We start from the raw sequence: 11972 nt of genomic DNA, 5'->3' as shown, positions 1-11972 counted from the left end.
TTTCATTTAAATTGACCAAAACAGTATTACCTATCACAGAAAAGATTCTTGTGGTGACAAAGTCCTTGTGATGTGCACTGGTTTGACCCTCAATGTCAACATTAAAGTTTACAGAAACTGCCGGATTTCTGGTAAATTACTGCTTTGGGGGAGTATTTTGTGTGGGTGGAAGGTGAAAGAGGAGGGAGAGAAAGTGAAGTTTGCCCTTTAAAAAAAATATATGTACACAATAATGTTGTCCATGTTTGACTTAAAAAGACAGTTTCAGCTGTGTTTGTGCTCTGCTAGGAGGCATCATGGGGAGAACTGTGGTGCAGCTCACCCTCATTGGGCTGCAGCTGGCTTTGACTTCCACACTGCTAAACAAGGTAGGGTCAAAATACATAAACGGCCATAGCACCACTTTAAAGATCCATACATTTAAAATTAAATATGCACGGTTAAATAAATAGTTTAAAAGCCAAAAGCTAAAGAAAACAAACTTTTTTGTACCTCTGCAATTAATATTTCACAGATAATGAGATATCTGAGGTGTGCGATTGAATATTTTGTGTCTCAGCATCTTTCTGTCAGTTCAACAACAAACTCTGTGGGTTGAAGGTTCATGTGACAATCCTCAGGATTATTTCATTTTGTTCATGTGCTGTGTGTGTATACAAGTCAGCTGACACATTAACACTGGCAGTTGCGCATTACTTTGGAGACAAAAAGAAGGATTGGGGTGAGATGAAGTGTTCTGCTAAGCGATATAACATCATGTAATGTCCCATGAAGTGAAAGAATTCTAACTGTATGTGTTTGTATGTCTTTCTGTGCATCCACAATCAAGATCTCATTTTAGTTGTTTGAGCTTGTTATTTGATGATGGTGTTGATTGGTTAAGGTAAATTTGGCTTGTTTAGTTGTTTGAACTATGGAAACATGTGTTGGATATTTCTAACAACTCCCATTCTGATGCATAAAAAGTAAAAGTATAAATGTAAGTGAGTGTCATCCTCTTTTGAGTGTGTGCCCTGAACACTAGATGAAAACTAATTTTAGGGTTTTTGCAGGGAGACCAATAAAATTCCACTGAAACCAGCCAATGAGATCGGTTAACCCTGTCGTTTTTTCTCAGGATGACTGGGACGTCTACAGCTTTCACATCAACTCCACAGTGACCAGTCGTTACGCCACCACTGTCATCACAAGCCGTGTGGCCAATCGTATGGACGAGTCAAAGGAAATTGAATTCCATGTTCGGATTCCCAAGAATGCCTTCATCAGTAAATTCCAAATGTATGTGAAGTTAAAGTGAGCTGTAACCATCCCGAGACATTTGTAAATTCTACACTGAAGAACAAATTGCCTGATATTTAGTAGTGTGTACACAAGGGCTTTCTTGGTCCTCTTCAGGTTTATCGATGGCCAAGTTTATGATGGTGTTGTGAAAGCTAAGGAACAAGCTCAGCAGCAGTACACTGAAGCTGTGTCCCGTGGTGAAAGTGCTGGGCTTGTCAGGTATTTAAATTCATTAATTAACTTACAGGTTTATGTGAAAAAATTCTAACTAACATTGTTTTTAATGTCTTTTTCTGTATCTTCAGTTCTCTAAAATTAATTTTGTTTAACTGTGTGAGGAGGAAAAAACCTTTTAGCAGGGATTAAAGTGAAACAATGACATCCCAGGTTGCACAGCTCAGTAGGTTAGATTAAAAAGTTAAATCTTACATGTCATATCCTCATTTATTGTAGATATTTTAAATCAGATATTGAACCAATGCATGATTCGCTGAATTCTGTTTTTCTGAAGGAGTGTACAAAACAATTTAAGTGTACTAAATTAGCCACAGGCTATATGTCATGGCTACTGAACGGACTCACGCGCAGACAGTTCTTTTCAAGGAAACAAAAGGGGATTTATTTACAGTGAGTTGGGAGGGGGTCCAGGGCTCCAGGGAGAGACCGGGGGGGGGGGGGGGGGATCCTCACACACGCTTCCTCTTCAGCCGCATTCGCTCCAACACTCCACACACTGCCCCACTTGGACGTCCGGTGATTTGGTCCAGAAGAGGGATATCTACAGACAGAAGTTCAAGGTTAGTTCCACAACAAAATACATGTAAGAGACTCTTCTTTGAATATGCCGCGAGCACGAACTCAGGTGGTTCAACGTTCCAGCGGTGAGCTGCTCTGTGCCACTGCCTTAAATAGCAGCTGGGGAAATCAGCCAGATCAGCCGCAGGTGGACACCATCACACGGGTGCGTGGGCCAAGAGCGAGAGCCCGTAACGAGCTCCACCCAGGCAGAGAGGAGGGGGAGAGACAAAGACAACCAAAACGAACAACAACAAAACCTGTAGCCAGCGTGGGCCAGCCAGAGAGACACGGGGACCGTGACACTATAGCTTACATAAGTTTGTACACTTTTGAATGCAGTTGTCCAAATCCACAAAGAGCAGTGAAAACTGGAATAGTAGCGCAGGTTAGCTGAGCACACTCTTTACACAAAGAAAAAAAAAAAAAGCTCACAAAAAGGGATTAGTATGTGACTTATTACAAAGTAATTATTTTCCCCACACTACACTGCATACTACCTGATCTTAGGGGTCCCCCCACCTGCCAAATATCACTTTAATCCTTGCTTTTTAGTCAGTTTACTCAAAAATCAAGTTTGTTCTTCAGGAATAACTGATTTTTAAATGCATTTATATGAAATAATTATTGTTTCTGCTACAGTTCTGTAGGGAGGACTCTGGAGGAATTTAAGACCTCTGTAACTGTGGCTGCTCACAAAAAGGTCACTTTTGAACTCACATATGAGGAATTAATGAAACGCACACATGGCAAGTATGAGCTGCAAATTCATGCTCGACCCATGCAGCCTGTCAGAGACTTCAAGGTGACTTCCATCTTGGTATCTGTTCAGTGATTGTTTAGGAAAACAATGCTGAGATAAGACCACACATGATCAGATCTTCTGTTTTATTTTATTATACCTGTTCCCAGGTGGATGTGTACATTCACGAGGAAGCCGGCATCAATTTCATCGATGTGAAAGGAGGCCTGAGCACCAAAGCCCTCGCTAATGCCATCACCAAAACACATGTTAATAAACAGGTACAGTTATAACACAAATGTCAGTTTTATAAACACTAAGAATCACAGCAGTTTGCAATAAGAGGAAGCCTAGAAAAAAAATCTATGCATACAGCAAAGAGATGTGGCAAAGGAAAAGGCTCTTAGTGGGTTGCATGTGAGGCTGGACACTAAGAAAGGAGAAAAGGACTTTGAGATTGAGAGATCAAACTGGAGAGAATGTGCAGCAGGTTAGCGTAATACGTAATGGTAATGTATTAACAAATGAAGAGAGTTTGTTGAAAAATTGAATAAATAATTTGAGGAACTGAAGAAAATGAGACAGAAAGGAGTACAGATGGAGGAATGACAGTGAATCATGAAGTGCAGAGGATTAAGGAGGAAGTTAGGGCAGCTACGAAGAGGATAAAGAGTAAAAAGCCAGTTGATTCACATGACGTATGATAGATTGCCAAGTAGAACTGTGGGACTGCATGAGAAACAGTGATGTGTGTCGCTGAAGTGACAGATTTGTAGTGAGGAAAGGTGGAGAAGAGGAATGAACGTCGGTAGAAACAAGAACCATGACATAATGCATGTGTGTGAATGGGAGATAGAAGAAGATAGTGATTACAACTACAAATTTTGTTAATGCAGTACCAACTGAATGCTCAATGATCACATCTGTTAAATACTGATTTCAACTGTCCCTGTGTGCTGTATCATATCTCTGGTATTAAGTGACATAATGTAATCGAATCCTACAGTATTTGCATTATTGTTTTGGGTCATGTTAGTCTTGAACTATTGAAGTCTTCCTGTGCTATATATGTCAGAATGTTGAGCAATTCCCCACTTTTACTCATAATAATGAATTCTGATTTTCTTTTAATATTTTATGCATTAAACACATTACAAGACTTTTATTGAACCTCAGACAAAAAACTCGGGAGTTTAATGAGATAAGACAATGGTTTAAATTGTTTAAAAATCACTGCATTTTCTCTTTATTTCTAATCTACAGTGTCCAAACCTTTTGGTAACAATGACTTGTATATGCACCTTTTAGATTTATCAAGCCAAAGCAATGAGAAGTACAGGACAGTGTTTTGACAGAAATTAAAATCACTGACCTTTCACTCGATGAAGAGTCTAAAGAATACAATTATTTCTGTTTCTAGGCATGGGTGTATTTCTATCCAACAGTGGATCAACAGACAATGTGTGACAACTGTGGAGAGCAGGGTATGAATGGAGATCTGGTTATTGTTTATGATGTCAACAGGAACAATGGATTGGGAGACATCAAGGTAAACCCTGATCAATTAGCAATTTACACACAACATAAAACTGCATGGGCCAGAAAAGGTTTTGCAAATCAGTACCATATCCTTTGTCTGGCTATTAAATAAAAATTTGACTAAAGCAATCTTTTTTCCTGCTCTTTAGAAATCTGCTGGGTACTTTGTTCATCACTTTGCTCCATCCAATCTTCCCCGAATTTCCAAAAATGTCGTCTTTGTTATTGACAAAAGTGGCTCAATGCAAGGCAGAAAAATAGAGCAGGTAAATGGTTTAAAGGGTGTGCTATGTCTATCATTTACGAAAACACTATTTCTTTTAATGTCTTTTTTAAATCTTTTATAAAAGTCTGTAATGTGTAAATGCTGGTTTTCCCAGACTAGGATCGCGTTAATCCATATTTTGAATGACCTGGCAGAAGATGACCATTTTGGTTTGATCACTTTTGATGGCAACATTTTTCCCTGGAAATTGGAACTTGTTCAGGCCAACAGTAAAAACGTGGAAAGCGCCAAAAACTTTGCACGCAACATTCAAGCTGGAGGATGTGAGGAGTTGCAGAAATCAGTATATATATTTTAATATCAAACGGTTAACAGAATAATTATAGTACTGAAACTTTGTTGTTGACTTTCAGACACAGACATCAATCAAGCACTGCTGCAAGGAGCAAATATGCTGAACACGCATGACAGAGAAGGTTCAGCATCAATCCTTATACTCCTCACAGATGGACAGCCAACCAAAGGTTATAACAAATGACACCTGTACAAAAATGTGCACAAATACTTCTGGACTTAATGATTTTAGTCAATAATTTTATTGTGATTTCAATAAGGAGAGATCATTTGAAAGACCTGAACATGGTTTAATGAAGAACAGTTTGAGATTTGGCAATAAGACTTTGACAAATCAACATGGCAGAGTGGAGTCCAGTAACGGTAGGACAGGACTTCTCAGAGTCTAGATGCAGAGGTAGATGTAGGATCTCCAACTAGGTACAAATGAGGAGGTACTACAAATGAGTCTGAAAGGCAGGCTGATAGAAGAGCACTGAGAGCTTTAGCACTTGTAGAAGGCAGGCAAGGCTGGAGTGATGATGACAGCATGGAGTTTGGACAGTATGTGTGATGTAAAGAATACATTTGCAGCACAACACTCAAGAATGCAGGGAGATTAATGAGCACAGATCAGCTATTCAATATTTTTCGTTTTAGGTTTTTCTTTTATCAAGTGTGGGATTCCATTGTTTTTGAGCTGAACTGACTGTGTCTTATGTATTTTCAGGGGTGACAAATCTGGAGAAAATACAGTCAAATGTAAGAGAGGCTGTTGCAGGCAAATTCCCAGTTTACTGTCTGGGTTTTGGTTTTGATGTTGATTTTGAGTTCCTTAAGAAAATGTCGCTGCAAAATAACGGTGTGGCACGACGGATTTATGTAGACTCAGATGCTGATTTACAGCTGAAGGTATTTTGTATTCTTCCAACCACATGATTTGAAATCACTACAGATTTAGGAAGAAATTAGCATGATTTGCATCATGTCCACACTGTATGTAAACAGGGTTTCTATGAAGAGGTGGCAACTCCTTTGCTGACAGATGTGACAATGATCTATGTGGGTGGGACCAATCTAACCCAGACTAACTTCAGTCAGTATTATAATGGTTCTGAGATTGTGGTGGCCGGACAGATCACAGACAATGACACTGAAACCTTCACACCTCAAGTTGTGGCTATTTCGGTAATGTTTGATCTAAGATATTTATCAGCTGTAATCTTGTGAAAGTTTTTTTTCCCTGCATACTGACATTACAATATATTTTAATTATGACAGAGTAATAGAAGGTTAGTATTTTCTGACCCAAATGGCATTGTGGAATCTGGTGGAAGTGTGTCTGATGACCTTATCCAGAGAGTTTGGGCCTACCTCACAGTTAAACAGCTTCTGGACAAAGAGTAAGTACCATATATGCCATCTTTTGTCATGGTCCTGAGTCCGTGACTCAGTGATTTTGTGTTTAGTGTATTTATTGATGTTATTATTATTATTATTTGTGGGCTGTTTTGGGATGGTTTGTGTTTTGGATACTGGGTTTCTGGGTTTGTGCTCCCTCTGTTGGTCCCTGGTGTTAGTGTTCCCCTGTCTCGTCAGGTTAATCAGGTCCAGCTGTGTCTCCCACCTGTGTGTGATTTCCCAGTGTCCCTCTGTGTATTTATAGGCTGTGTCCCAATTAAGAGACTGCACGCTTGAAGTACGCGCACTACGCACTACTACGTACGGTGCGTACTATAAGTACGAGAAGTGCGGAAGTGAGAGGCTTGTGAAATGGGACGGTATACGCTTTGTTGCGCTGTTCAGGTTGCCTAGCAACCATGATACTAACCTAATGAGACACGTTACATACAGCTTTGTTTGACAGAAATGAAGGAGAAAAATGTTTTGTTAGTCATTCATTTTTGTCATGACATCACTTTGATTAGTTGAGTATCTGAGGCTGAGACCACGGGACTGTAAAACATGATTGTTGGGCTTCATTTCTGTACTGAACAGTCATTTAAGATTAGTTAGTAAGTAACAATTAGTTAATGTTGTTCATGAGACTAAAGTCATCTCACTGTGGCAATGTAAATGTAATATGGCCAATATTATAGTATTGTCAGATTATTATGAGATATATATATATATATATATATACACATATATATACACACACATATATCACTGACTTTCAGCTTGTTGTGTTTGTGGATATATGACTGACTTTAATTATTACACATTCGCACATAAACAAGTGACGTCATATTCAGTACTTTTGACAGTTCACTCTTCGGCCGCTCCATCTTATTAGGGAAATTCCACATACATAAATGTAAATTTCAAAACTCAACCCCATCATTTAATTTGTTTTTGATTGAAATTGAATATTACTTAAACTCTCTTAAATTAACCTCCAATAAAAAAGGTTTATCATTGATTGAAATTCATTCAGAAATGTTTAACGAATGAGCTGTCACAACTTTCAAATAAAAAGTTGTTATGAAGTCTGTCACATTCCCCCCTTTTTTCTTTTTTTATCCTTTATTTATTTATCCTTCTTATTTCATTGTACTGTATATTGTTACTCCTATTTGCCTTGTATGTCTACTGTACAAACTGAACTGGAATGACTGACTGTTCGCTTTATAAGTTCAATAAAGTTTGGGGGAAAAAAAACAACCTCTTCGGCCGCTCCCTTCTGCCGTATTTTGCGGCAAAATTATCCACACCCACCGCCGCGCTATGAATTGTGGGATATATGGGACCACGAAGCGTGCACCGGACCACGCTTGATATTTGAGGAAATCAACGGCGCATTTGGAGTATGCATTTGGAGCACACTTCGAATTGGGACAGCCGTCGTCGCGTGGCTGTGACGTAACCACACTTAAAATGCGTACTTCAAACGTGCAGTCTCTTAATTGGGACACAGCCATAGTGTGTGCCTGCCTGTGTTCCTTGTCGCGTCGTCTGTGTTCATCCTCTGTGTTACCCTGCGTACTCTGCATTAACCTCTCCGTGACTCCTCTATGTGCTCTCCCTGCAGTCCTCCTCTTGTGTTTCAGGTTTGCCGTTCTATAGTTTAGTTTTCCCCAGTTTAGTTTATCCTTAGTTCTGTTTTGCCATCCCCACTTTGTGTTCTGTTTTCTGTAAATAAATCACCCTGCATCTCAAGTAAGTGCTGCATTCGAGTCCTCCGTTTCCACACATCACTCGGCTGCTGTCCCAGTTGTGACATCTTTCTTCTTGTGTTATTTCCTAATCAGCTACTTTTTAAAGGGCAGCAACACAAATTTTTCTCTTCATTAACTGTTGAGTGCATAACTCATCTGGGATATTGGATAAGGCCCATCATATATTTCCCTGAAACTCAAGGTAACGTCTTTAGATCATTTGATGTGACTTGCAGTCCAAAAGGCAAAAGTTTGTTTGGTCAAAAGTAACATTAATAGTTACAATGTAGCATGAATTTATGGGCAAAGAGAAGGATAGTTGTAGTTTCCTTTCTTTCCATCCAAGATTGATCATGTTTGAAGAACTCAGCAACCATTTTAAAATGTTTTCCCTGGCAAGAAACAATTTGTCCACTATAGAGTTTTGAATCTGCTTTCGAAGTTGTGTACTTATTCATGACATAGATGGCATCCCACGGTCTCAACAACTAAGCTGCAATTTACAAAACAAGTTAAAAATCTAAAGCTACAACAAAGACAGGAAATTATGTTTACTACAGCAGCAGAATACAGTTAAAATTCGGCATCTTGGCTCTAAAGTCAACTCTCCCACAAATATGTTCTCATAAAAAGAAGGCAGGATGTTTACATAACAATGAGTTTATCTATTGTTTCCCATGTTTCTATGTCCATATTAGATTCCACTAAAATGTTCTTTAATTTTCCAAAGTTGGGACTCAAACTGTAATTTTAAATTGCCAGGGAATACCTGGGGACATGGAAGAATTAAAGATACATAAATATGTGTAAATTACTTTATCATATATTACTACTAAATCAATCATTATATTTACTTAATGCTTTATGACACAGGCTCCAGTTATCTGGACCTGAGAAAGAGCAAGTGAAGAAGGAGGCTTTGAGTCTCTCACTGAAGTACAGCTTTGTGACGCCGCTCACATCTATGGTTGTCACAAAGCCTCTGGGAGAGACAATACATGTGCTTCATAAACCCAAGGAAAGTGAAGCACCACAGAGAAGGAAGCCCCCTGGACGTCAGTCCATTTCAAGACACCGTGGTACTTCTACTCGTCACAGGAGCGATAATGTTGGTGAGCAGCACAAACAAAGACAATGCAAAACGAGTAGTATTCATCATGACGTTTTCTTTTAATTGTTAAAAATTATTTTCATTATTATTTCATTATTTTCTCTTCCTAAATGCAGATATTTACATTTCTCACTGAAAAAATTAAATACTTAAAAAAACTCTACACCAAAATGACATTAAATATATAGCATGAGTTTGCTTTTTTGGTAATTATGACTGTACACCACCAAAAGTTTTAGCTTTAATTCTAGAGGTTTAACAAAAACACTTTAACTGTTTAAGACTTTTTTTTCTATATTTCATATTTTTGTTTATGCACAGAAATATGTCTCAAAGTGTTACAAATGTGTATAATATGATCCACAAGCGTAAACACAATGACATTTTCTTTGTCTATATTATGTGTGACACATTAACACACACAAAAAAAAAATAATTTCTCCTTATAGTCTCAGAAAACTATAAACATTTTCCTGTATAAAATGAGTCCATACTGCACAGGGACAGCTTTACTACATCAAGATAAACAGTGAGGGTGACTACACTTTGATGACACAAATTTGGATGTCAGAAATTATTACGACCACTCTGAGCAATTGCATTAGATACAGAGCAGCTGCTATCTCAGATACAGTACCGTGGCCTATTAAAGAAGATGCCCATTTGTTTATGAGCCATCTCACTTCAACTTTGTCAGCCAGCCTCTTTTCCTTCAACTTTTTAGCTGCACAAGAGGCAAGCTACAGACCAAGTCCACCAGTAGCAAGAAGTCAAGTTATTCTGATTATTCAATTTTTTATAATTATAAAAGCACGATTTTATTGCACTTAAATTATTAAGTTTTTTTTGTCAGTCTAAGCACTTTTGACCATCTCAAGGGTTATCTAATGTGATATTAGCTGAGAGCAGAAATATTCAGGATTGTTCTGTAAGCTAACAATAATGTCAGGCTGCTGTTAAGGTTTGAGTGAGTGAAAGCGATTATACATGTACTTTTAGACATTTTGTGCACAGGAAGGTTTTTCTAAAAAGAGAAAATGATCAGAATAGTTAAAAACTTAACAGTTAAAAAGCTAAGTTAAAAAAAATATATGTAAATGATCAATATTTATTCAGGTTTGGTATTTAGGTTAGTGCACATTTGTAAAATTGTTTTACATTTGATTGAAATACTGGCATGTTTTTTTCCACATCAATTAATTCTTTTTTTTTCTTTTCAGCAACAACTGCTGCTGAGAGAGCCTTTGAGCACTGGTCCTCCTCACTTGATCCAGGTACTCTGTTAGGATAGAATTAAATAAAATGCATTTTTCTTTTTATAGAGATAAAAATGTAAAAAAAAAACCCACATTACCATAGTTAAGTATTCATTTTGACAGAATACAACAGTTTAACAACTGACTCTTACATACTGTACCTACATGCACATTTTCAACCTCTACTTTTTAATATGGTGTTTTCTACTTTAAATATTGAGACATTTTATTTCCCTAAAAATGTAGTTTAGTATAATATGAGAACCCTTAGTTTTAAGTACATTTTTTATGGCAATGGGAAAAAATGAATACATAGCTACCATCTTGTACTACTGAATATATTATACAATTTGATGGTATAGCATTAAACAGCAATACCCTACAGTTAATACTTAATGGTTAATTAATTCAAATAGGATTAAACACATTTTCATTATCTGACTCATCAGTTAAATTTCAAACATTTCCCATAAATGTATCTGAACCTTCTCAATAAATATTACAAAAATGTTTCGTAGTTTTCAGCATTACTCCTCCTTAGTATGCCATTTATAAATACAGATATAATATTATGACTATGATTATTACTTGTACTAGCAGTGACCATGTATATGTAACATGATTTCTGTAGGGTTTTGTAAGCCTTACAATTTTTTGTGTTCAAACCTTCCATGCAAACCCTCTCTTATGCCTGCCTTTGTTGAAAGTATTTCTTGGAGCTACATTAGTTTAATTTTTAATTTTCATTTATTTTAAATTTTCTAATCCAAATTTCTTCAAATAATAATAATAATAATAATAATAATAATAATAATAATAATAATAACAATAACGATAATGATAATGATAGCTTCTATCATCATCGTCAGTTTGCTCCATATGCAATTCCTGCTTTAATTTGTTTTTCAAAAAAATTGTTTGGATTTACAAGAGGAAGGCACTTAGTTTATAACTTGATTAATTCATGAAACCTTTAGGCCATTTGAGTAGTTCATTATTATATACATAGCTGGTTATCTGATTGTTCAGGTTTTCTCTGAATTATTGCAGTGTCTTCACCTTACAATACAAAGTGCCCTGATGTTGATGTGATTTGGTGTTAAATTAAATTAATTAATTAAATTGATTTGACTATAAATGTAAATGTGATGCTTATTTCTTGCTTTCACGTGATCTTTTTGCTGTTCTTCTTACAGGAGAAATTATAGATATGTTACAATTTGTTGATGGAGGTATGATATGACACATGCTGCATACTATATTCTGATGTAACTACTGAAAAGATTTATACTGAATATTAAACTAACTGAAGTACAAATAAACCTTTGAACTAAAGCTACACTGAAATGAGCAAGTACAGCTAGGAAAGTAACTTAATGAATTGAAAAACATTTTTTTTAATGGAGCTGGTAGTGTGTGTGTGTGTGTGTGTGTGTGTGTGTGTGTGTGTGTGTGTCTCACAATATTTCAGTGCAGCAGTATGATGAATTCGTGGAGATAGGAGTTAACACTGGTAATTCTACAGTTTGAT

The 11972-nt window shown here is 36.9% G+C and overlaps 1 protein-coding gene across 3 annotated transcripts in view; it reads left to right on the top strand.

Moving 5' to 3' along the window:
* Positions 1–209: 209 nt before the first annotated feature.
* Positions 210–11972, top strand: part of LOC113018184 (inter-alpha-trypsin inhibitor heavy chain H3-like) — a 16220-nt gene continuing 4457 nt past the window's right edge. For 2 of the 3 annotated variants that reach the window (XM_026161242.2, XM_080298568.1), the window contains exons 1-15: positions 210–368; positions 1118–1278; positions 1396–1500; positions 2719–2881; positions 2989–3099; positions 4239–4367; positions 4507–4623; positions 4738–4906; positions 4997–5107; positions 5647–5828; positions 5925–6104; positions 6198–6319; positions 8948–9186; positions 10406–10459; positions 11638–11673. In XM_026161242.2, the coding sequence (XP_026017027.2) occupies positions 297–368; positions 1118–1278; positions 1396–1500; positions 2719–2881; positions 2989–3099; positions 4239–4367; positions 4507–4623; positions 4738–4906; positions 4997–5107; positions 5647–5828; positions 5925–6104; positions 6198–6319; positions 8948–9186; positions 10406–10459; positions 11638–11673 (1951 nt within the window). In that variant the 5' untranslated portion in view covers positions 210–296. Of the gene's footprint in view, positions 369–1117; positions 1279–1395; positions 1501–2105; positions 2465–2718; positions 2882–2988; positions 3100–4238; positions 4368–4506; positions 4624–4737; positions 4907–4996; positions 5108–5646; positions 5829–5924; positions 6105–6197; positions 6320–8947; positions 9187–10405; positions 10460–11637; positions 11674–11972 lie in introns of those variants that run through there. The other variant, XM_080298567.1, reaches the window with a different exon arrangement.

Source organism: Astatotilapia calliptera, chromosome 3, assembly GCF_964374335.1.
Source record: "Astatotilapia calliptera chromosome 3, fAstCal68.1, whole genome shotgun sequence".
In the NCBI taxonomy this organism is placed as follows: Eukaryota; Metazoa; Chordata; class Actinopteri; order Cichliformes; family Cichlidae; genus Astatotilapia; species Astatotilapia calliptera.
The sequence above is the reverse complement of the archived record's forward strand: the minus strand, read 5'-3'. Positions and strand labels throughout refer to the sequence as shown.